The sequence below is a fragment of the Salvelinus sp. IW2-2015 genome, linkage group LG14, assembly GCF_002910315.2.
Source record: "Salvelinus sp. IW2-2015 linkage group LG14, ASM291031v2, whole genome shotgun sequence".
In the NCBI taxonomy this organism is placed as follows: domain Eukaryota; kingdom Metazoa; phylum Chordata; class Actinopteri; order Salmoniformes; family Salmonidae; genus Salvelinus; species Salvelinus sp. IW2-2015.
The window spans coordinates 53,480,368-53,506,367 of NC_036854.1; the positions used below are offsets into that span (position 1 = coordinate 53,480,368).

At 43.1% G+C, this 26,000-nt stretch overlaps 1 protein-coding gene across 1 annotated transcript; it reads right to left on the bottom strand.

The window, feature by feature from the left end:
- Positions 1-1,073: 1,073 nt before the first annotated feature.
- On the bottom strand, positions 1,074-16,082 carry LOC111973338 (uncharacterized). The gene is made up of 17 exons (XM_024000666.2): positions 16,064-16,082; positions 15,723-15,797; positions 13,498-13,598; positions 12,464-12,604; positions 11,993-12,229; positions 11,680-11,784; positions 11,205-11,450; positions 10,925-11,020; positions 9,753-9,977; positions 6,320-6,434; positions 6,212-6,235; positions 5,739-5,782; positions 5,403-5,642; positions 5,081-5,206; positions 1,701-1,943; positions 1,510-1,614; positions 1,074-1,353 (listed from the first exon to the last, which is right to left on the bottom strand). Exons 3-17 carry the CDS (start codon positions 13,516-13,518, stop codon positions 1,324-1,326), a joined length of 1,998 nt encoding a protein of 665 aa, XP_023856434.1. The 5' UTR covers positions 13,519-13,598; positions 15,723-15,797; positions 16,064-16,082; the 3' UTR covers positions 1,074-1,323.
- Positions 16,083-26,000: the final 9,918 nt, after the last annotated feature.

Sequence of the window (26,000 nt, forward strand, 5' to 3'; positions counted from 1 at the left end):
TGGCTGTTCCGCTCAATCCATTTCTGGGGCGGCAACTGTCCGTAAAATAAATAAAAGTCCTATGGATCACTCTCTAGTGTGTTGAGGTAGTGAATCACTAGGGGACTGCACGGATAGGAAATAMAAGTCCTATGGATACCGCTCTTGTGTGTTGAGGAAGTGTATCACTGGGGGACTACACGGATAGGCAGGAAGACCTGTGGATATCACTTTGTTGAGGAAGTGAATCAATATAGGGCTGCATAGGCAGGCAAAAACCCTGTATAATATCACTTTTCTGTGCCGAGGAAGTGTATCAGAGAAGGGATGAATTTGCAGGTCGCTTAGGAAAGCGTAAGAGATTGTGAAAGTGAGAGTGAAAATCTTTTGTCCTTGGTGGGGAAAAGGTTGCGCACCACTCCTGGATCGTCACTTAAGTGTGACCCGTCCAGTCCTAATTCAAGATGGCGGACTGAACTTAGCTACAGTTGAAGTCGGAAGTTTACATAAGAGTGTCTAGTTTGAGAAACAGATGCCTCACAAGTCCTCAACTGGCAGCTTCATTAAATAGTACCCGCAAAACACCAGTCTCAACGTCAACAGCGAAGAGGGGACTCCGGGATGCTGGCCTTCTAGGCAGAGTTKCAAAGAAAAAGTTATTGTTGACAGTGAGATTATATATATATTTTTTTAGCTGAGTTTAGCTGTTCCATTTTTTWTWWTTTATTTTAAATCAGCCATTTCCAGCTATAATAGTAATTTACAACATTAACAGTGTCTACACTGTATTTCTGATGAATTTGATGTTATTTAAAAAATGGACAAAACTGTGATTTCTTTCAAAAACAAGGACATTTCTAAGTGACCCCAAACTTTTGAATGGTAGTGAATTTCTTATAATAAGGCTGAAAAATGGGTGGATTGCAAACCAGGTAGTGTGTGGGTGTCGTGTCACTTAGTGCCAGTGGATGGTATCACCAGTCGATATTGATGTGAGTTATGGTGGCGTTTCACACGCCACTCCTTCAATCACATCAACTCAACTCCAGTCTCACTATATTTACATGTAATTAAACAAATAAAGTAGACAGAAATTTGCAGGGGGAAAAAATGGATTTATTGTAGGACACTGTACATCTTATGATTCAATTATTATGAACCATCAATATTTCATTATACTTTTCCAATGTGATCGCTCCTATCCAGAGCATCTTACAGTATTGATTCCATACATTTTCCCCTTGGGAATCGAACCCACAACTCTGGCGTTGCAAGCGCTATGCTCTACCAACTGAGCTACACGGGACATCATTAAACCTCATAGAAAAGATCTGGTTCTTCGCTTCAATTGTCTTTATTTTTCTCCAAATTGAGCTAGAGAAAGAGAACAGAGTGTAAAACATCAGACTTTAACAAAAATGACAATCTAATATCAGCCATATAAGATTAGAGGATATGCGAGACAGACAGACACAGACAACCAAAGACAAACAGCAGTTGAAGGTCAATTGACATTAATACGTGTCATACCTCTCTGAGGTCCATCGCATCACACAGCATGTAGCGGATTCTGGGGGATGTCCTCTTTTTATTAATGATCACCACAATCTGCCTGTAGTGCTGATCCATTCTGGACTGTGGAAGTATAGACTGGTTATTAGTGATCACATTAATAAATCAGAAAGACAAACAGACAAGAGACAGACGATATGTAGTTGTACCTCTGCCTCCTGAGAATCCTCCTCTAAGTCCTTGCCGATGGTGAAGAGTAATGTGCACAGGCCCTCCAGTGAACCATCATCACCATTCTTTAGTAGCTTTACAATGCTGTTGTGCATGACGGCCTCCATAATCATCTTTAGCTTGAACAACTCGCACATGAACCTGATGTTGCATAGCAACTCCCGCTGCCCCTCTGCCTTCGTCTCCTCCAGCTCCTCCCTCAGTCGCTGTCGGTCCTCCTCCTGGAAGGAATCAGGGAGATTTGGTGAGCCTGCCTTGAACTAATCAAAATTGCATTGGACTAAACAAGGTACAAGTTAGTGAGTTGTTACAATGATCAGTTGAAGGGAATAAATTCTTCAATGTAAGGTTAACGGCTAGTAGACCAAAAGTGATAGGGGGCTTCATGACCACAATCCCGAACTATCTACAGTCGTGGCCAAAAGTTTTGAGAATGACACAAATATTAATTTTCAAAGTCTGCTGCCTCAGTTTGTGTGATGGCAATTTGCATATACTCCAGAATGTTATGAAGAGTGATCAGAAGAATTGCAATTAATTGCAAAGTCCCTCTTTGCCATGCAAATTAACTGAATCCCCAAAAACTTTTCCACTGCATTTCAGCCCTGCCACAAAAGGACCAGCTGACATCATGTCAGTGATTCTCCCATTAACACAGGCGTGAGTGTTGGCGAGGACAAGGCTGGAGATAACTCTGTCATTCTGATTGAGTTCGAATAACAGACTGGAAGCTTCAAAAGGAGGGTGGTGCTTGTAATCATTGTTCTTCCTCTGTCAACCATGGTTACCTGCAAGGATCTGCAAGGATCATTGCTTTGCACAAAAAGGGCTTCACTGGCAAGGATGTTGCTGCCAGTAAGATTGCACCTAAATCAACCATTTATCGGATCATTAAGAACTTCAAGGAGGTAGCGGTTCAATTGTTGTGAAGAAGGCTTCAGGAAGGTCCAGCAAGCACCAGGACTGTCTCCTAAAGTTAATTCAGCTGGGGGATCGGGGCACCACCAGTACATAGCTTGCTCAGGAATGGCAGTAGGCAGGTGTGAGTGCATCTGCACGCACAGTGAGGCGAAGACTTTTGGAGGATGGCCTGGTGTCAAGAAGGGCAGSAAAGAAGCCACTACTCTCCAGGAAAAACATCAGGGACAGACTGATATTCTGCAAAAGGTACAGGGATTGGACTGCTGAGGACTGGGGTAAAGTCATTGTCTCTGATGAATCCCCTTTCCAATTGTTTGGGGCATCCCGAAAAAAGCTTGTCCGGAGAAGACAAGGTGAGCGCTACCATCAGTCCTGTGTCATGCCAACAGTAAAGCATCCTGAGACCATTCATGTGTGGGGTTGCTTCTCAGCCAAGGGAGTGGGCTCACTCACAATTTTGCCTAAGAACACAGCCATGAATAAAGAATGGTACCAACACATCCTCTGAGAGCAACTTCTCCCAACCATCCAGGAACAGTTTGGTGATGAACAAGTTTGGTGATGGAGCACCTTGCCGTAAGGCAAAAGTGATAACTAAGTGGCTCGGGGAACAAAACATCGATATTTTGGGTCCATGGCCAGGAAACTCCCCAGACCTTAATCTCATTGAGAACTTGTGGTCAATCCTCAAGAGGTGGGTGGACAAACAAAAACCCACAAATTCTGACAAACTCCAAGCATTGATTATGCAAGAATGGGCTGCCATCAGTCAGGATGTGGCCCAGAAGTTAATTGACAGCATGCCAGGGTGGATTGCAGAGGTCTTGAAAACGAAGGGTCAATACTGCGAATATTGACTCTTTCAACTTCATGTAATTGTCAATAAAAGCCTTTGCACTTATGAAATGCTTGTAGTTATGCTTCAGTATTCCATAGTAACATCTGACAAAAATATCTAAAAACACTGAGGCAGCAGACTTTGTGAAAATTAATATTTGTGTCATTCTCAAAACKTTTTGATTTGCTAGGTAGCTTTAGCGCAATGACAAAGTCTAATAGACTTCCAGTTGTTGCGCTAATGCTACCTAGCAACTTCCTTCAAACTGAACACCGAGACATACAAATGGTATCCACGAGTTCWTCTGACTCTGGGAAAGTAGGGCTTCATTGGCAAAATCTCAAACTATCCCTTTAAATCAATTACAATTGTTAAGAAAGCATAAGGTAATATGAGGAGAAATTATGTTCATGTAATGTATACTGAACAAAAATATAAAACGCAACATGTAAAGTGTTGGTCCCATGTTTCATGAGCTGAAATAAAAGATCCCAGGAATGTTCCATATGCACAAAAATCTCATTTCATATGTTGTGCAGAAATGTGTTTACATCCCTGTTAAAATAACCCATCCACCTGACAGGTGTGGAATATCAAGAAGCTGATTAAACAGCATGATCATTACACAGGTGCCACTTGTAATGGGGACAATAAAAGGACACTCGAAATGTGCAGTTGTCACAACACAATGCCACAGATGTCTCAAGTTGAAGCAGGGTGTAATTGGCATGCTGACTGAAGGAATGTCCACCAGAGCTGTTGCCAGATAATTTAAAGTTAATTTCTCCACCATAAGCCGTTGTTTTAGAGAATTTGGTGGTATGTGCAACCGGCCTCACGACTGCAGACCACATGTATGGCGTATGGGCGAGCAGTTTGCTGATGTCAACGTTGTGAAATGAGTGCCCCATGATGGCGGTGGGGTTATGGTATAGGCAAGCTAAGGACAACAAACACAATTGCATTTTATCGATGACAATTTGAATGCAGAGACACCGTGACGAGATCCTGAGGCTCATTGTCGTACCATTCATCCGCCGCCATCACCTCATGTTTCAGCATGATAATACATGGGCCCATGTCGCAAGGATCTGTACACAATTCATGGAAGCTGAAAATGTCCCAGTTCTTCCATTGTCTGCATACTCAGACATCACCCACTGAGTATGTCTGGGATGCTCTGGATCGACGTGTACGTCAGCCTGTTGCAGTTCCCGCAAATATCCAGCAACATCGCACAGCCATTGAAGAGGAGTGGGACAACATTCCACAGGCCACAATCAACAGCCTGATCAACTCTATGTGAAGGAAATGTGTCACGCTGCATGAGGCAAATGGTGGTCATACCAGATACTGACYKGTTTTCTGATCCATGCACCTACTTTTTAAAACGTTTTTAAGGTATCGGTGACAAGTCATGTAAGGTATAATATTCCCTGTCATGTGGAATCCATATATTAGGGCTTAATGAATGTATTTCAATTGACTGATATGAACTGTAACTCAGTAAAATCTTTGAAATTGTTGCTTGTTGTGTTTTCTTTTTTTGTTCAGTATGGATCAAGTTCAAGTAATTTTGACATCAAAATGTTGGTCTACCTCAGTGATCGAGTCCAGTTCTCTCTGCATTTCCTTTAAGATCTTACTATTGTCTTTCTCAAAGCCCTTCTGGCATCGATTCAGCAGCAGCTTGCGGAAGGGTACTGTCACTCCGGGTACTTTCAGCTGAAAAGGCAGGATATGTGGGAGGTAAAACTCATTGAAGGCTGATGGGTTGTTGTTATTGTGTCAGAGAGAGCAAGTGAGAGAGCAAGATGGACAGAGAGAAGGAAAAATACAAAAATAAGTCCTTTTTTTTTGCTATCACCTCTGGGATTGAGACGGTGAGAAATAGACAGAACACTTTAACATGTAGACTTACCCCCATGAGTTGGTGATGGTGGCACACCTTGGCGTAGACATCAGCGTAGGTAGGGTATTCAATGGCATTCTTATATATGCGGTCAATAAAGCCCTTGAGTTTGTCCTCGGTGTCAATGGTAAATGCACTCACTACCTTCATCGACTGATGGAAGTTCTTAGGAGTCAGCCTGTCCAGGATGTCATCCATTTGTGCATATATTTCCTCTGTCTTCACTGTATCTAGGTCCACAAAGTCCTCCTTCAAGTCATAAATTAGGGGGCAGGTGGGGGAGTAAACAAACAATATAGAACCAGGAGATTATTCCTAAACACACATTTTCTGGACAGATCTTACCAGGTCCTTTTCTTCCACCTCCTGTCTGTCAAGAGAAGTGATGGCTGTGAGAGAGGGCGAGAGAGAGAGAATCTGGGATTGGTACATCCATTTGAATTAAATTATAAATATAGCCATTGATTCTTCAGGAACATGAGTTAGAAATGCCATGTGAGCTTAGTTCAACTTTCTTATTCTACCACAAACCAAAATATGAGCTTATATAAAAACTTGTTTGATATAAACAAGCTTCAAAAAACAAAACACAGTAATTTTGATCTCATGGATGGTCAGTCCTCGTCCTCCATAGCACTGGCTAAGAGTTTGAGAGAAGTTACATTTCTCCAGCTCCATCCCTCAGCTGTTTACCCCAAAAAGTGGCGGGTTGACCAGTTGCCACCCCCGATTGCCCCTTTAAAAAAGGTAAGCTTAGAGGTCGAGAACGACTGAGATACTTTACTTTGGGCCAATTGTGCTGTAATGGTAATGCTTACTGTATGGTTCCAGCATGTCTTCAACTGTTGAAAAAAAAAGAATGTTATGTCTGAAGGAATCTGGTTTATGCTAAAACAAATAGTACAGCTATAATCCTTAATGAGTACCTATTTCATAAAACATCTTAAATTGTCTCTTGGAGGTATTTTCAAATAGCTTTTGGATTTTAGTGGCATATATCCTCTTCACTTTTCCAAAAGCCTCAGTGATGCTGGGCAATTTCTACAGACAGACAAATAAACATTCAGTAAATCAGAAACCGTACAAATCCAATTCAGAAAGACAGTAAATACACTGATGAAATGGTAAAACACAACAGGCGTCCATATAAATAGTTACAGTGAAACCTAAGAGCCCATCATATGTATTCACCCTGTGTGTTACAAAGTGGGGTTAAAATGGATTAAATTGTCACTCTGTAAAAAATCAAAGTGGAAGATCAATTCTAAACATAAAAATGTATAAAAATACCCCCCTTTTCCACATTTTGTTACGTTAGACTTATTCTAAAATGTTATAAAAAAAAAATTCCTCATCAATACACAATACCCCATAATAATAATAATAATACCACAATACCCCATAATGACAATGCAAAAATATAAAAGTATTCAGACCCTTTGCTATGAGACTTGAAATTGAGCTCAGGTGCATCATGTTTCCATTGATCATTCCTGCTGTTTCTACAACTTGATTGTAGTCCACTTGTGGTAAATTCAATTGATTGGACATGATTTGGAAAGGCGCAAACCAGTCTAAATATAAGGTCCCACAGTTGACAGTGCATGTCAGAGCAAAAACCAAGCCATGAGGTCGAAGGAATTGTCCGTAGAGCTCCGAAACAGGATTGTGTCGAGGCACAGATCTGGGGCAGGATACCAAAACATTTCTGCACCATTGAAGGTCCCCAATAACACAGTGGCCTCCATCATTCTTATATGAAAGAAGTTTGGAATCACCAAGAATCTTCTTAGAGCTGGCCACCGGGCCAAACTGAGCAATCGGGAGAGATCATTTGTCAGGGAGGTGACTAAGAACCCGATGGTCACTCTGACAGAGCTCCAGAGTTCCTCTGTGGAGATGGGAGAATATTCCAGAAGAGTATMTCTGCAGCACTCCACCAATCAGGCCTTTATGGTAGTGGCCAGACGAAAGCCACTCCTCAGAAAAACAAAATATGACTGCCCGCTTGGAGATTGCCAAAAGGCACCTAAAGGACTCTCAGACCATGAGAAACAAGATTCTCTGGTCTGATGAAACCAACTCTTTTGAACTCTTTGGCCCGAATGCCAAACGTCACGTCTGGAGGAAACCTGGAACCATCCCTACGGTGAAGCATGGTGGTGGCAGCATCATGCTGTGGGGATATTGTTCAGCAGCAGGGACTGGGAGACTAGTCAGGAATGAGGGAAAGATGAACGGAACAAAGTACACAGAGAACCTTGATGAAAACCTGCCCCAGAGTGCCCAGGACCACAGACTGGGGCAACGGTTCACCTTCCAACAGAACAATGACCCTAAGCACACAGCCAAGAGAACGCAGGAGGGGCTTCGGGACAATTTTCTGAATGTCCTTGAGTGGGCCAGCCAGAGCCCGGACTTGAACCCGATCCAACATCTCTGGAGACATGAAAATAGCTGTGCAGCGACGCTCCCCAACCTGACAGAGCTTCAGAGGATCTGCAGAGAAGAATGGGAGAAACTCCAATACAGGTGTGCCAAGGTTTGAGAAGCCTTGAGAAGACTCAAGGCTATAATCGCTGCCAAAGGTGCTTCAACAAAGTACTGAGTAAAGAGTCTGAATACTTATGTAAATGTGATAGTTCCGTTTCTTTTTTAAAACATTTGCATAAAAAACATTTCATACATTTTGCTTTGTCATTATGGGGTATTGTGTGTAGATTGATGAGGGGGAAAAACAATTTAATACACTTTAGAACAAGGCTTTAATGTAACAAAGTCTGAATACATTGTAGAATAATAGTGAAGACATTAGAACTATGAAATAACACATATGGAATCATGTAGTAACCAAAAAAAAGTGTTAAACAAATCAACATATATTGTAGATTATTCAAAGTAGCCACCCTTTGCCTTGATGACAGCTCTGCAAACTCTTGGCATTGCCTCAACCACCTTCACCAACAGTCTTGAAGGAGTTCCCACATATGCTGAGCACTTGTTGGCTGCTTTTCCTTCACTCTGCGGTCCAACTCATCCCAAACCATCTCAATTGGGTTGAGGTCGGGTGAATGTGGAGGCCAGGTCATCTGATGCAGCACTCCTTTACTCTCCTTTTTGGTCAAATAGCCCATACACAGCCTGGTGGTGTGTTGGGTCATTGTCCTGTTGAAAAACAAATGATAGTCCCACTAAGCGCAAACCAGATGGCATGGCATATCGCTGCAGAATGCTGTGGTAGCTATGCTGGTTAAGTGTACCTTGAATTCTAAATAAATCACAGACAGTGTCACCAGCAAAGCACCACCACACCTCCTCATCCATGCTTCACGGTAGGAACTACACATGGAGATCATCCATTCACCTACTCTGCGTCTCACAAAGACAGTGGTTGGAACCAAAAATCTCAAATTTGGACTCAGACCAAAAGGACATTCCACCGGTCTAATGTCCATTGCTTGTGTTTCTTGGCCTAAGCAAGTCTCTTCTTCTTATTGGTCCTTTAGTAGTGGTTCTTTGCAGCAATTTGACCATGTAGGTCTGATTCACAGTCTCCTCTGAACAGTTGATATTGAGATGTGTCTGTTATTTGAACTCTGTGAAGCATTGATTTGGGCTACAATTTCTGAGGCTGGTAACTCTAATGAACTTATCCTCTGCAGCAGAGGTAACTCTGGGTCTTCCGTTCCTGTGGCGGTCCTCATGAGAGCCAGTTTCATCATAGCGCTTGATGGTTTTTGCGACTGCACTTGAAAATCTTTCAAAGTTCGTGAAATATTCTGGATTGACTGACCTTTATGTCTTAAAGTAATGATGGACTGTCGTTTCTCTTTGCTTATTATTTTAGCTGTTCTTGACATAATATGGACTTGGGCTTTTACCAAATAGGGCTATCTTCTGTAAACTACCCCTACCTTGTCACAACAACTGATTGGCACAAACACATTATGAAGGAAAGAAATTCCACAAATTAGCTTTTAACAAGGCACACCTATTAATTGAAATGCATTCCAGGTGACTATCTCATGAAACTGGTTGAGAGAATGCCAAGAGTGTGCAAAGCTGTCAAGGCAAAGGGTGGCTATTTTGAAGAATCTCAAATATAAAATATATTTTGATTTGTTTAACACTTTTTTGGTTACTACATGATTCCATGTGTTATTTCATAGTGTTGATGTCTTCACTATTATTCTACAATGTGGAAAATAGTAAAAAATAAAGTAAAACCCATGAATGAGTAGGTGTGTCCAAACTTTTGACTGGTACCGTATATGGAAATATTACCCACCGCAAAATAATCCAAGGGGGTGAACACTTATGAAAACCTGTAACACTTTATTAGAGAGCTCCTGATCTTACCTGGAAGAAATGGGGGACGTCCTCTATGTGTGGAAGCTGCCTACCCTCTGTTTCAGTCCTCTTCAGCTCATCAAGCTCCTTCTCGAGTGTCTGTATGAGTCCCTCAGCCTCACTCACCATCTCCTTCTCTTTTGCTTGGATCCACTCTCTCACCTCTGAGCACCTTGTCTCAATCAATTTGGTGAAGAACCTCTCACCGTCCTCCAGTGTAGCCTGAGATAAGCACTGTCAAAAGACAGGGAGAGAAAGAGTCGTCCGTTTCAAGGTGTTTGTCTCAGAAAGTTTGGGAAGCATCTGCTTTGTTCCGACTCTCCACACTTCTCCCAAAGTATGGACTTGCACACTCCCTGTCTAGATTATAATTGAAATGCATTGGCTGGAGGGAGTTAAATCCATCATTGTTAAATCCATTACGGGGAGTGTGCAACTGCACACTTTGGGAGAACGGTGGAGAATAACRGAGCCATAGGATGAATACCAATTGTAATTGCTTGATTCCTCATTGAAGGAGAAGAAACTCTGGACCTTATACAGTATGACGTGATTCACCTGACGGGACCAGTTTTTCTAATCAGGTCACAAAAAACTTCTGGAATAACTCCTGGCCTTGGGGAAGATGAAAACCCTGTCAAACTGCTGCAACCTTGAACTTGTTCATATGAATGATCTTTTAAAAGCAGGACAGGGTGCATAATATGTTAGACTACGCAGCTGCTGTTGTAAGTAGCTTAGTTGATCGGACTGAAAAATAGTATTGTTTCCATGCAATACAGCATGTCAGATCGCAAATATATAGGTGCATAGGCTGCCACATATATGTACGAGTTTTTGCTTGTGTTTGTTGGGAGTGATGTGTTATCAGCTTGTTAAGTAAATACCAGAGTAAAGTGGAGAGCGCGACTTGAGCTTTTTGCGTTGTGACCGGTATGCGCGACCTGTGATTCCCGTGAATCTGATTGGTCAAGATATGCAAAGAGCCTGCAGCAGCACTCCAATGTGAAGGTCAGAGAAAATGTGCGAGAGTTGACAAATCATGAGGCAAATCGGTAACAAAAAAAACAGAACTTTGCCCCTCTTTTTAACGCTTAACTCTGTCCAATAGAAATTCTCGTTTTCGTTACAAAACGTTTTGCAATGGAATCCGACTAATGAATACACCCCTGATGTCTGACCTTTAGAGACTCCACTTCCTGTCTCAGTTTCTGTAGCTCCTCCTCTCTCTCCTGGATTATCTGCTGGCATGTTTTAAAGGGCACACAAACCTTTTTCTGTGGACAAACATACAGACAGCTGTAATTGGCATCACACAATGGATCAAAACATATCCCTTTGTGATACATACATCAGCATGGTCTTTATTCAGGTTGAAATATGTCTATCTACACTAGCTGATGGGTAAAGCCTGCAACATTTCTCTCTTATCCTTAGCCTATAACGGTATCCCATGAATACCTTCTTGGTAGCCGGCCCTGCAGAGTCTGTCTCATGGTCTTCAGCTTTCAGCTTATCATCATGAGGACATACGTTCTCCTGTAGTGGTGTAAATATGCTAACCAGCTCCTGTTGCTTCATGGGTGATGACTTATAATGAGGTCGCAAAACAGGTTCCGTATCTGCAGGTCCAGTGTGATCGTCAGCATCATCGTCAGCTTGCAGTCTGGTCTTCTCCATCTTTTCAGCAAGCTGGGGTATTTCTGTCTAGAGAGAAAATGCATACACACACCCCCCCCCACCACACACACACAACATTACTAATATTACATAAAAGACAATGCAATAATGAATCAATTATAGAACTTACAGAACTGTAATTCCTGAAATTGATGCATATAAACTACATACGGCTTTAGAGCGTAGAGCAAAAAAAGAGACAACCAAGAAGTTAGATATGGATGTTAAAAGAGGAAAGAATAATAACTGGTCATACCTTTCGGAGATCCAGCACATTTTGCAGCATGCTTGTGATTCTGGGAGATGTTGTCCTATTCTTCACGATCTTCTCAATCTGGTTGCAGTACTCATCCATTCTGGGCTGTGGAAGTAGACAGTCCAAGTGAATGCTTTTGACTGATTCATAGATTTGAATCTATTGGATTAATCTATCAGATCATTTGTGATAAAAAAAATGATGCACTGTACTTGTTAAATGCCATTGATTTTGCGATCATGGATTTAAACTAAATAAAAAAGATTAAAAAACAGACAGACGGGAGGATGGACAGAGAGAGACAATGCTGTACCCTGGCCTTCTCAAAGTCCAATTCCTTGCCGATGGTGCAGAGTAAGGTGCACAAACACTCCAGCGAATCCTCGTCGTGGTTCTTCAACAGCTTTACGATGGTGTCGTGCATGATGGCCTCTGTAATCATCTTCAACCTGTATAACTCGCACATGAACTGGATGTTGCCTAGAGATTGCCTCCGCCCCTTGGCCTTGACCTCCTCCAGCTCTTCTCTCAGTTGCTGGCCGTCCTCCTCCTGGAAGGAATCAGTAAACAAATTAAACTATACAATTTGTGACTAGTTAGATAAGAAAACGTTTTCCAATGATCAATTCAGGGGAAGAACACCATGCAAGGTTAAGGCACATAATCAATGATGCATTAGAGCATCAGTAAAATGCTGAGGGATTAATATAATTTAGATCAGACTTTCTCAAAGCGTTGGTCTATAATGTAATGGGCAGTGCGTCTAAAGAGATGAATGTGATACCTTGGTGATGGCGTCCATCTTCTTCTGCAAGATTTCATGACTGTCCCTCCCCATGTTCTCAAAGTCTGTCTTGACTCGGTTCAGAAGTATCTTGCGGAAATTTATTGTCACTCCTGGTACGGCAGCCGTGGGTACTTTGAGCTGAGGGGGGAAGATATGCAGGGGGGGTAAAACGAATTGGTGGGTGTGGTGCAGCAGGGCCAAGCCAGCACCAGGAATGTTGGCTAGGGGTGTTGGAATGTTGGGAATGTGAAGTGTGCTCCAGCTGAGCACTGTTCCCTTACAAGGGTGTGGCAACACTCTAATTGACTGCCTAAAGACTTAAAGGTGTGCAGCTCTCACCGCTGGGTAGAGCGGAATGGCTGAGACCTTTATGGTTCGCGCTATAGATTAGTCCTGTGGACTTCATGCTTTTGTTTTCTAAATTGAAAGTCTAAGAGCCAGGATTTCATTTGCCTTTTCTTACTATAAGCTTCTTTGTTTGCACCTGGCTCCTGTGCATTTACCTTTGAATCATTGCCTATGCCCGACCCCTTAGACCAGGGGTCAGCAATTAGATTCAGCAGCGGGCTGATTTTTTTGTCTTGATAGGATGGTCGTGGGGCCGGAACATAATTACATATAATTAGTATTAGTGACCGAAAGAAACCAGACTAAAACATTAATTTCACCTTGCTTACATTTGTATATGATCACGTGTATCTATTATGCGTGGAAACACTTGAACAGATATCCAAAATTAAAATGACTTAGAGTTGATTTCCTGGTGTTTTTACAGTCAGTCTTGTGCCCAACAATAAAAACAGATTTTATGAATAAAATGTCATTATAAATAAAAGACCCRCCAGTTGGGGAACACTGCCCGAGAAAGCGTTAAACCCTTTGAACTGTAACAGATGATTAAAGGCAAAATCTGTAAGATTTCCAACTGTTCTCCATGTCTGGTCATTTGCCTTTGACAAAAACAATAGCAATCACCTCTGTGAGAGACAGACAAAATACAGACAGATTGAGAATTGTACAGATAGACTTACCCCCATGAGGTAGCGGCACATGTTGGCGTAGACCACAGAGCTGGCAGGGCGTGCTATGGCCCTCTCATATATGAGGTCAGTGATGGCCCTCAGTCTGCCCTCTGTGTTAATGGTGAACTGAGTTATTGCATTCATTGATTGCTGGAAGTTGTTTTGAGTCACCCTATCCAGGATGTCATCCATTTGGGCATACAGTTCCTGTGTCTTCCCTGGCTCTGGATCCTGAAACTCCTTAAAGTTATACGTTGGGGGCAGGTGAGCCAGTCACATACAGACATTCAAGTTAAAAGAGGGGAGCATGATATCACCAACAATATTAAAATCAGGAGGGTATTACTGAACACACATGTACCAACTGTGTACATACAGTGGTTCTTCCTTTAAAACTTGCAGCACACTGCGGCGCAGCTTGTATGGTGCTGCAGAATTCTATGGCACGTTATTTAAGTGTGTACCACTGGTACCATTAATGCTAAGTTAGTGCTAGTTTGACCACCAGAGGGCATCTTTGAGAAGCATTTGATAGCCTTCAATAACAGCTGTACTAGAGAATGCGGGCACGCGGGAGACCGGGGTTCAATTCCCCGATGGGGAGGAAGGAGTAGGCTGTCCTTGTAAATAAGAATTTGTTCTTAACTGATTCCATATGTGTTATTTCACAGTTGTGATGTCTTCACTATTATTCTACAATATGGAAAATAGTAAAAATAAAGAAAAACTCTGGAATGAGTAGGTGTGTCCAAACTTTTGACTGGTACTTGCTTAATTAATTAGATTAATATTATGGTGTTTCTATTCCAAGGAAAACTAAAAAACCTCTGGGTTTCCATTAGGATGAAACAGAAATCATGGCGCTGTACAACGTGACGGTTGGAATTACAGTACTGGGCTATTTAGCTAAAAATCCAGTCTCCTGCGGGCAYGTGGGAGAACGGGGTTCAATTCCCCGACAGGGAGGAAGGAGTAGACTGTCCTTGTGAATTAGACTTTGTTCATAACTGACTTGCCTAGTTTAAAAAAAGTTACACTAAGAGCATAACATTTCTACATCCTAATTTTCAAATTCTAGTCTAACTAATACCCAAACGGAGATTCAAGTCTCCATGCTTGTCTCAGAGCAGCGCAAAACGGTGCTACAATAGTTGAAGGCTATTGCTTCAAATCCTATTGCTTCTATCTTCAATATGCTCTTTAAATAAATAAGACCTACACCACTTTTAACAGCACATTACTCAACACTAGTGAGAATCATGTTGCCTACGGTAGGTCTACAGCATATCGGAAAATATGACGTGACTCTCTGCCAATAATTGCATATAGAGGATTGGAGGATATTTCTGTAATTCAGTGATATTTATTCCCATAGTAATTCGTTATGGATCCATAACTACATAAACATTGGCATTTTGAAAGAGTATTTTTATCATTATTTTATTAATGAAAGCATAAAGATACCATTATTAGTTACATTGTTTTAGTTTGAACAATATGACCAATATATATTGTCCTGCTAATAACAGGCTTAATAATATATCTGTGAGAATATCCAACAGGCTTTTATATCATTCTAAATTAATAATAATAATTGCTTTGTTTAAAAAATAATATTTTGGAGATGATTTTGTTTTCAAATAACATTAAACGAGCGAGAAAAAGGCAATTCTTGAACATGGGSTGAGACATTGTTACTAATTTGTAAATAAAGCCAGTTTGTTATTTAGAATGATTCATTTCTGTTTTTAAGAAGGAGAAAAATCTACTGTCATATCTTGGGTCTCCCAGTCAAGACCGGCAGAGGGTATTGAACCAGCATATCTGTAGCAACACAGCTTGCACTGCAATGCAGTGTCTTAGAACATTGCATCATTCAGGCACTGTACAACGTGACCTGTCGGGAGTGGCCTACAGCACTACAGTAAGAGCAAAATAATCCTAACAAAATAAAGTAATAAAAACCTAAGTGTAACAACAGTTTTAGTAAGTAATACTGAAGTCGTGCACAATTATCAGTTTCTATTTAGGTTTATGTCACCCATTCATTGCCAGTTAGAGACACAGTAGGACCCAAAAGCATAAACAGTGCTCTAACTCCCCTTTGCTCTGGTCTGGAGCAATGAAGTGGTGACGCAGGGTACCGTACTAAACCACAAATTACCTCTAAGTCCCGCGGTGTAAGCTCACAACTTTTAAAGGAGGAACCACTGTACACACTTGCCAGAGCTTACCAAGTTCTGTCCGCTGGAAGAGGGAGCTGGTGACTGGGCTTCTTGTTTGCGTGTCTTGCTCCCACTCATCTTTTTCTGTTGGCAAACACGCAGTGGTATTGAGGCAATAATACTGTGGTATTAGTACATTGTTCTCAGTGTGATATACACTCTTCCTGAATCTTGAACTGTGTCTCTGCCTGTTCTGGTAGATGGATGGGGCCTGCATAATCTTCACATGACATCTAAAGTACATTGTACAAAGTAGGCTACAGCTATGATTTCATAATACGCCACATTTCTTTCTACATCTACTCCATGTAGTTGAGTCACCGCAGATAGGAAATAGTTCTTATCCATACCTTGTTCATGCTGACCAGGTGCTGATTTCTCAGCATATGTTTGCGGAGTATCTCCTCAGTATGTTTCCTCAGTATTTCCTCAGTATATGACTTGGAGTATGTGACTATGTTTCCAGATCCAGTGTCATCAGCTTGCAGTCCAGTCTTTTCAATTTTTTCCACCACTTCATCAAGCTTGGTGTTTGTATATAGTGCAGGTCTTGGGGTGTAGGTCTGTCTGCACTTAAGGCAGATGTGGTAGGGATCATTTTGGTGGTCCTGAACCCAGTTACAAATACAGACTTTACAGTAACTCTGTCCACAGGGAATACTCAGCGGATCCAGTAAACCTACACAGATTAGACAACTTAACTTTTTTTGATTCAAAAGTTCTAGAGTTTCAGCCCAGCGAAATCGAGACATACCAGAGAGGAAGATCTTTGATATTACTACTAAGACTCGGTGTAACCTACTGCTAATGTCTCAGCTCAGCTGTTGGTTTCAATTCTCCGGAATCGTGAGAGTGAGATGGGAGTGGCTTTCATATGTCAGAAAGAGGGGGGTGAGCTGCAGTGTTGCCATGTTCGTAGTTGTCTGTATATTGGGCTACTTTGAAAACGATGTCGCGGGTGAAAATGTATTGGTACAGGGTTTTTGGGCTATTTCTAAGTTGCACCGCGGCCGCCATGGCATTTATCAATACATATATTTCACTGTGACCTGCTCTTCACTGTCAAGCAGTGATACAGGCTGAGGCACGTGATCGAGAGGAGAGAGCAACAGGCGCACACGTTGTGACAACTTTTGACCAGTTGTAGGTAGGCTATTTAGATTGTCCTTATGGTGACAKCTATTTCCATAAAACATATTAATACGCTGGAACTGATGCACATCAAGAAATAAGGGAGACAAAGCACTAGAAAACGACTTTGGGCGCACTGGAGCGCATACTATTACCAGTCAAAGGTTTGGACACACCTAATCATTCAAGGTTTTTTCTTTAGTTTTACATCGTAGAATAATAGTGAAGACATCAACACTATGAAATAACACATAGAATCATGTAGAAACCAAAATAGTGTTAAACACATTTTTCAAAGTAGCCACTCTTTGCCTTGACAGCTTTGCACACTCTTGGTATTCTCACAACCAGCTTCAAGAGGTAGGTGCCTGGAATGTGTTTCAATTAACAGGTGTGCCTTGTTAAAAGTTAGTTTGTGGAATTTATTCCCTTCTTAATGCGTTTGAGCCAATCAGTTGTGTTGTGACAAGGTAGGGGTGGCATACAGGAGATAGCCCTATTTTGTAAAAGACCAAGTCCATTACAGTGGGGAGAACAAGTATTTGATACACTGCCGATTTTGCAGGTTTTCCTACTTACAAAGCATGTAGACGTCTGTCATTTTTATCATAGGTACACTTCAACTGTGAGAGACGGAATCTAAAACAAAAATCCAGAAAATCACATTGGGGTATTGAGGGGGGGGTGGGATTTTTAAGTAATTAATTTGCTTTTATTGCATGACATAAGTATTTGATCACTACCAACCAGTAAGAATTCCGGCTCTCACAGACCTGTTAGTTTTTCTTTAAGAAGCCCTCCTGTCTCCACTCATTACCTGTATTAACTGCACCTGTTGAACTCGTTACCTATAAAAGACACCTGTCCACACCACTCAATCAAACAGACTCCAACCTCTCCACAATGGCCAAGACCAGAGAGCTGTGTAAGTACATCAGGGATAAGATTGTAGACCTGCACAAGGCTGGGATGGGCTACAGGACAATAGGCAAGCAGCTTGGTGAGAAGGCAACAACTGTTGCGCAATTATTAGAAAATGGAAGAAGTTCAAGATGACGGTCAATCACCCTCGGTCTGGGGGCTCCATCAAGATCTTACCTCGTGGGGCATCAATGATCATGAGGAAGGTGAGGGATCAGACAAGAACTACATGGCAGGACCTGGTCAATGACCTGAAGAGAGCTGGGACCACAGCCTCAAAGAAAACCATTAGTAACACACTACGCCGTCATGGATTAAAATCCTGCAGCGCACGCAAGGTCCCCCTGCTCAAGCCAGCGCATGTCCAGGCCCGTCTGAAGTTTGCCAATGACCATCTGGATGATCCAGAGGAGGAATGGGAGAAGGTCATGTGGTCTGATGAGACAAAAATATAGCTTTTTGGTCTAAACTCCACTCGCCGTGTTTGGAGGAAGAAGAAGGATGAGTACAACCCCAAGAACACCATCCCAACCGTGAAGCATGGAGGTGGAAACATCATTCTTTGGGGATGCTTTTCTGCAAAGGGGACAGGACGACTGCACCGTATTGAGGGAGGATGGATGGCCATGTATCGCGAGATCTTGGCCAACAACCTCCTTCCCTCAGTAAGAGCATTGAAGATGGTCGTGGCTGGGTCTTCCAGCATGACAACAACCCAAAACACACAGCCAGGGCAACCAAGGAGTGGCTCCGTAAGAAGCATCTCAAGGTCCTGGAGTGGCCTAGCCAGTCTCCAGACCTGAACCCAATAGAAAATCTTTGGAGGGAACTGAAAGTCCGTATTGCCCAGCGACAGCCCCGAAACCTGAAGGATCTGGAGAAGGTCTGTATGGAGGGTGGGCCAAAATCCCTGCTGCAGTGTGTGCACAAACCTGGTCAAGAAACTACAGGAAACGTATGATCTCTGTAATTGCAAACAAAGGTTTCTGTACCAAATATTAAGTTCTGCTTTTCTGATGTATCAAATACTTATGTCATACAATAAAATGCAAATTAATTACTTAAAAATCATACAATGTGATTTTCTGGATTTTTGTTTTAGATTCCGTCTCCCACAGTTGARGTGTACCTATGATAAAAATTACAGACCTCTACATGCTTTGTAAGTAGGAAAACCTGCAAAATCAGCAGTGTATCAAATACTTGTTCTCCCCACTGTATATGGCAAGAACAGCTTTAAAAAATGTAACTAGGCAAGTAATTTAAGAACAAATTCTTATTTACAATGATGGCCTACCACAGCCAGCACTGGACCAATTGCGCACCACCCTAATGGGACTCCCAAACACAGCCAGATGTGATGCAGCCTGGATTCAAACCAGAGACTGCAGTGACACCTCTTGCCCTGAGATGCAGTGTCTTAGACCGCTGCGCCACTCGGGAGCCAAAAATAAGGAAAGAGAAACAACAGTCCATCATTACTTTAAGACATGAAGGTCAGTCCATCTGKAAAATTTCAGTGCAGTCGCAAAAACCATCAAGCCTTATGATGAGACTGGCTCTCATGAGGGCCGCCACAGGAAAGGAAGAACCAGAGTTACCTCTGCTGCAGAGGATAAGTTAGAGTTACCAGCCTCAGAAATTGCAGCCCAAATAAATGCTTCACAGAGTTCAAGTAAAAGACATCTCAACATCAACTGTTCAGAGGAGACTGCGTGAATCAGGCCTTCATGGTCGATTTGATGCAAAGAAACCACTACAAAAGGAAACCAATAATAAGAAGAGACTTGCTTGGGCCAAAAAAACATGCGCAATGGACATTAGACCGGTGGAGTCCAAATTTGAGATTTTTGGTTCCAACTGCTGTCTTTGTGAGACGCAGAGTAGGTGAACGGATGATCTCCGCATGTGTGGTTCCCACCGTGAAGCATGGAGGTATGATGGTGTGGGGGTGCTTTGCTGGTGACACTGTCGGTGATTTATTTAGAATTCTAATCCAATAAAATGTTATTTGTCACATGTGCCGAATACAACAGGTGTAGCACTGCTCACCAGGGTTCCCAAGTCAAGCTAAAATTTCTAGCCCAATAAGCACTCAAAACCTACCCAAAAGGCCTGAAAACTTTTTTTTTTACAGCAAGAGAGGAGTTGCCATATCTATATAATATTTTTTTCCCCATAACGCTATCTAGCCAATTAAGAAGGAATATCATAGTAACTTGTAACGACTTTAGAAGCTAAATTTGGGTTTCCTCAAAATAATAATCATTGCAAGCTATGACATGGCATAATAAAGGAATTTGAATATGTGACGAGAAAATATAATTTGTCCTTGTTAAACTCGTCAGATCATTTTCCATCAATGGATGTCGATTTAACTAGTTTGACTGCTATGATTAAGCAATAAGGCACAAGAGAGAGGAACTAGCTTCTTACAAACATAAGTTATATTTTAATAATAATCAGGCCTTAATTTGTGTAATAAAATATAAATATGACACTGCAACAATGTTGAATTTAGTCATAACATGGGAAAAAATTGTTTTGCTCAGTTGGACACCATTCATTTTGTATTTAGCTTGAATGGCACCCTCTGCTGCCACTGGTATTGCAAGGAAGGCTGAGCTCCTTCTAGTAAGTAAAGTTTTTTTCATGCTGTGAATGACGGTTCAGCACTTCAGTGGTTCTTTTACTGTCAATAATTCCATTGAACCAATAGTGGCCGTTTATACAGGTATTCCCTCCCCTGGAACAATTTTGGAAGCTCAACACAGGGATGGTGGTTGGAAGAGCAAGCTAGTTTGAAATGGAAAAGCGTCGCGGTAGCTTTTGATAAGGAATAACATCAAGATGAAACAGACGCTTTATAAGTGGGATGCACTGTTGAGCGCTACATCCCGAGGGGTTCGTGCTGCTTGTACGTAGATTGTGACAGCCGGTTAAATGGCGTCCCTTGAGAAAGCAAGAACAAGATGTATGTCAGGAGAAGTGYAGTATTATCATAAGGAGACGAATACTTGGAATACAGAGGAATGGAGGGGAAAAAAGGCAGAGGAGGTCGAAGAGAGAGAGGGAAGAAGGCGGTGAGCTTGAGTCAGTTAAAAGTGGCAGGAAAAAGGGAGATGGTTTGTTAAAGAAGAATGGTAGAAAGTGTAAGCAGAGTGAGCTGAAGGCAGGAGGAGAAATTGAAGTGAATGAGGGCGAAGTATCGGAAGTAGTAAGTTTGGTGAAGTTCTCAGAACCCGGGGCTTGCACTGAGGGTCAAGACAAAGATGAGTCTGTGTCAGTAGGAGTGAAGTTTTTGGAAAAAGTGGACCCTTGCCTTTTGGCTGATCCATTTGTGGTTTCAGGGTGGGTGAAAACAGAGTTTGGTACTGTGGAATCGGTGAAGGTAACCAGAAGTGGTCTTGTGATAATTGTTTGTGTTTCTGCTGGTCAGAGGGAGAAGGTGTTCAGCGTTAAAAACGAATGGGGGCAAGAAATGTGAATTGTTTCGCTCTCAAGAAAATGAGAGCGAAAGGAGTGATTACTGGGGTAGCGGTAAATGTAAAAGTTGACCAACTGAAGGAGAAGATTCCCGGTGTTTGTGATGCTCGTTGTTTGGTGTGACGCAGACAGGGTGGCGAGAGTGGTGAAACAGAAGAGTCATTGTCTGTTCTTTTGAGTTTTGATGTTGAGTCTTTGCCCAACAATGTGATGTTAGGATATATAAGTTATCCTGTATGATGTGCCGAATACATTACATTGTTACAGGTGTCAAGCTTATGGGCATGGGGCAGCAGTGTGTAGGAGGGAGGTTCTTAGGTGTGCAGAAGGGCATGAGACAAAGGAATGTGTAGCATTGGGGAAAGTAGAGATATGTGTTAATTGTAGGGGTGCCCATGGGGCTGGGGATCAGAAATGTCACATGCGAGACAGGTTTCCAGGGTTAGAGTAGTGCAGAAGTTGTCATATGCTGAGGCAGTGAAGAAAGTAGAGGAAGGTGGGTCAAGGGGGAGGGATCCGGAGAGGAGTGGTGTGAGTAGTAGATATGTACCAGTACAGAGGGATAGGCCAACAAGTGATATGTTTCAGTAAGATTGGATTTTTAGCATTTATAACAGTGGTTATCAACTGTACTGCAAGGATGGAACGTAAGTCGCAKAAAATTGAAGTTGTGGTGGCAGCTGCAGAGGTATTTGGGTGTGCGAGACTTTACATCAGAAGAGTTACAGGGTGTGGTGATGTCCCATCCTTTCAGGTTGTTGGCATAAGGTAGGACTACATATTTTTGAGTAGGGTTAGATGGTGGTAGAGTACAACTCACTTATACTTTGCTTGATAAAAAAATGTAACGACTACATTGCCTTGTTTGCAGCTAACCTGTATGCTAACCAGAGCCATGTATGTGTGAAAAATACATATAGCCAGCTAGGTAACTCTAATTGCGAATTTGGATAAATAGCTAATCTGCTCCAGTTATTGTTTCGTTATTTTTCAGATATTTCGTTTGAACACCATGACCACAAGGTGCCAGCCTGCGTGGTAGCTAGGTAGATATTCCTGCCTCAGCCATTGCATTGGCTATCTTGTCAGCACGTATGGATGAATGCAGATGTAACGTTATCGAGCATAGACAAACAACCCTCGTTTTCATTGAATAAACTGGCTTGGTAGCTACATCAGCACACACCTATTTCATAATCCGATGCCAATAACGGTTCCATAACCTGCCATACGTGAGCTAGGGCTAGGAGGTCATCAAAAAGAGTACTACTGTAGCTAGCTACTTGTCTGGCATACATACAGTACACCATAGTCGACATGTAATAATTACACTTTTTATGTGAGAATTGTTTTCCTCATCTAGCTACCAGATTTGAACTAGTTGCCTGCTTGATTTTTGGAAGTTAATGTTTTACACAGAAAATAACGTCTGTTTAACAGACGACATTATTGCTTGACTGATATCCTTTATCTATGAATAAACAAGCACAGTCTATCATATTGCTCGTTGATTGCGAACTAACAGTTTTGGACGTGGCTCACTAACCTCACATAGCTAGGTAATGAATGGATCTATTGGCTCACAACCGCCATCTGCGAGGTAATTTCGAGATTACACCATGAAATAGCACTACGACATTTACAATGATCATGTTAGTTGGAAAGTCGATTACACCAGCTCCTTACTGTAATGTCATTATGCGATTACTGATTTGCGAATACAGAGCACAACCATGCAGAGAACCCTAATAAAACCATGCACAGAACGCAACTTTTTCCATCTGGAACTAAATTTGTTTGCTATTGTGACATCATGGTGATCTCTCGTATTGGCTCGTTCTAGCATATATTAACATATTTCAATTAGGACACGCCTACTCTGATCTTATTGCGTGTGCAATAACTCAATTCGCTCTTGTACTCCTTCCAAACAACACCATTTAAAAAAAACTTTGGCAAAGGAAAAAGTCTGTTCGTAACATATTGTATTTTTGGGAACAGAAAACTGTATTGAGATCAAATGTCTCATGTGCAGAATTTCGGCCAAAATCCATCTTCTCCCACAGCCGTCTACTGGGCTTCTTCTCATCACCATATTTGGTGGGGAATGGAATTGCCAAACGGATGCTTCAGATTTATACATTTGGCTAAACGTCTGGCTCAGGCTCATTATTCTTTTACCTGTGGTATTACCTAAGAGTTTATATTATTGTAACGACCCTGGGTTTATAAGCGCGGAAATCGACTCTGCCGCACGAGCATGCTTTTGCGGCACAGTTGATAGCGCGCCGGACTTCGGGCTAGAAGGTCGAGGGGGAAGAGATCTTCTCCCTCTACCTCACCTCGCTCATCAAACTCATCCTTGACCGTGGCTACGTCCCTTCCGTCTTCAAGAGATCGAGAGTTGCACCCCTTCTGAAAAAACCTACACTCGAATCCCTCCGATGTCAACAACTACAGAAAGTATCCCTTCTTTCTTTTCTCTCCAAAAAACTCTGAACGTGCCGTCTTTGGCAGCTCTCCTGCTATCTCTCTCAGAATGACCTTCTTTGATGCCAAATCAGTCAGGTTTCAAGACTAGTCATTCAACTGAGACTGCTCCTTCTCTGTGTCACGGAGGCGCTCCGCACTGCTAAAGCTAACTCTCTTCTCCTCTGCTCTCATCCTTCTAGACCTATCGGCTGCCTTTGATACTGTGAACCATCAGATCCTCCTCTCCACCCTCTCCGAGCTGGGCATCTCCGGCGCGGCCCACCGCTTGGATTGCGTCCTACCTGACAGGGTCGCTCCTACCAGGTGGCGTGGCGAGAATCTGTCTCCGCACCACGTGCTCTCACCACTGGTGTCCCCCAGGGCTCTGTTCTAGGCCCTCTCCTATTCTCGCTATACACCAAGTCACTTGGCTCTGTCATATCCTCACATGGTCCTCTCCTATCATTGCTATGCAGACGACACACAATTAATCTTCTCCTTTCCCCCTCTGATAACCAGGTGGTGAATCGCATCTCTGCATGTCTGGCAGACATATCAGTGTGGATGACGGATCACCACCTCAAGCTGAACCTCGGCAAGACGGAGCTGCTCTTCCTCCCGGGGAAGGACTGCCCGTTCCATGATCTCGCCATCAACGGTTGACAACTCCATTGTGTCCTCCTCCCAAAGTGCTAAGAATCTTGGCGTGATCCTGGACAACACCTGTCGTTCTCAAATAACATCAAAGGCGGTGACCCGTCCTGTAGGTTCATGGCTCTACAACATTCGCAGAGTACCGACCCTGCCTCACGCAGGAAGCGGCGCAGGTCCAAATCCAGGCACTTGTCATCTCCCGTCTGGATTACTGCAAACTCGCTGTTGGCTGGGCTCCCTGCCTTGCCATTAAAACCCCTACAACTCATCCAGAACGCCGCAGCCCGTCTGGTGTTCAACTTTCCCAAGTTCTCTCACGTCACCCCGCTCCTCCGCTCTCTCCACTGGCTTCCAGTTGAAAGCTCGCATCCGTTACAAACCATGGTGCTTGCTAGGAGCTGTGAGGGGAACGGCACCTCCGTACCTTCAGGCCTTGATCAGGCCCTACACCCCAACCAAGGGCACTGCGTCATACCACCTCTGGCCTGCTCGCCTCCCTAACCTTGAGGAAGTACAGTTTCCCGCTGCAGAGCCCAGTCAAACTGGTTGTTCGTGCTCTGGCCACCCCAATGGTGGAACAAACTCCTCACGACGCCAGGTCGGGAGTCAATCAGCCAACCTTCCGGAGACACCTGAACCGCCAACCTCTTAAGGAATACCTAAGGATAAAGGATAAAAGTAAAATCCTTCTAACCCCCCCCCCCTTAAAAGAGTAGAGTGGCACTAATTGTAAAGTGGTTGTTCCAACTGATTCATAAGGTGAATGCCACCAAATCTTGTAAGTCGCTCTGGATAAGAGCGTCTGCTAACTGACTTAAATGTAAAATGTAAAATGTATGAGTCTTCCTAGTTACCTCTATTCAGCCGCCTGTAGTCGCACAGAACCTCAGCTTGGCCCCCCTTCTTCGAACCATGATGACTGGCGCCGCCCCGGGGCTGTCTGAGGGCTCATGGTCTGCCCGCTGCATCTCCAACACAGCCTTGTCTGCCGCCTCCTGGCGTGCCAGCGGGATACGGCGGGGACGCATCTTGATGGGTCGAGCATCACCTGTGTCGATCTCATGCTGCACCAGATGAGTCTGACCCACCTCTTCCTCACTCAGCGGCAAAAGCTGTCTCTGAATTCAAACAGCCAACTGCACACCGTCTGCTGCTCCGGGGTCAAGACCAACAAGTTCCTCCCCCATTCTCCCCTCCACTGCAGACAGTTGTCCTCTCCTCTCCCATCTGGGGTACGCTTGGGCTGGGGGGGCGGCCCGGGCTCACAGAAGGGCTGTGTCATGGAGGTGCTGGGGAGAATGTACACACCGCGTAGGTGACAGGGGGACTGGGGAAAAGTCCACACAAGCTGTGGGGGAGGGGGGGCAGCCATGAGTCTCTGCTGCTTTAACTGTTGGAGTAAAGGGTTTGTTGGGTTGAGTGAATGTGACATTAGGGGGGGCATGGTGACTTCCGGCCCTCCATGGAAGCTCAGTGTGCCCCTATTTAGGTCTAACTGGCAGCCTGTGCTCCTAAGAAAGTCCAACCCCAGGATACAAGGGTCCTGCACAGCCGCCACCCACACAGCGATGACGCACAGCGCTGACCCTACTGTCAGAGTCATTATTCCCTCTCCTTTCATGG

Bases quoted from the DNA above. Each gene is read 5' to 3' on its own strand.
- LOC111973338 (XM_024000666.2), bottom strand. From the start codon at position 13,518: ATGTGCCGCTACCTCATGGGG. The intron at 11,021-11,204 runs GTATTCATGGGA...GTTTGTCCACAG, and splicing joins CAGGGCCGGCTACCAAGAAG to AAAAAGGTTTGTGTGCCCTT. The intron at 5,207-5,402 runs GTAAGTCTACAT...CTGCCTTTTCAG, and splicing joins ACCATCACCAACTCATGGGG to CTGAAAGTACCCGGAGTGAC.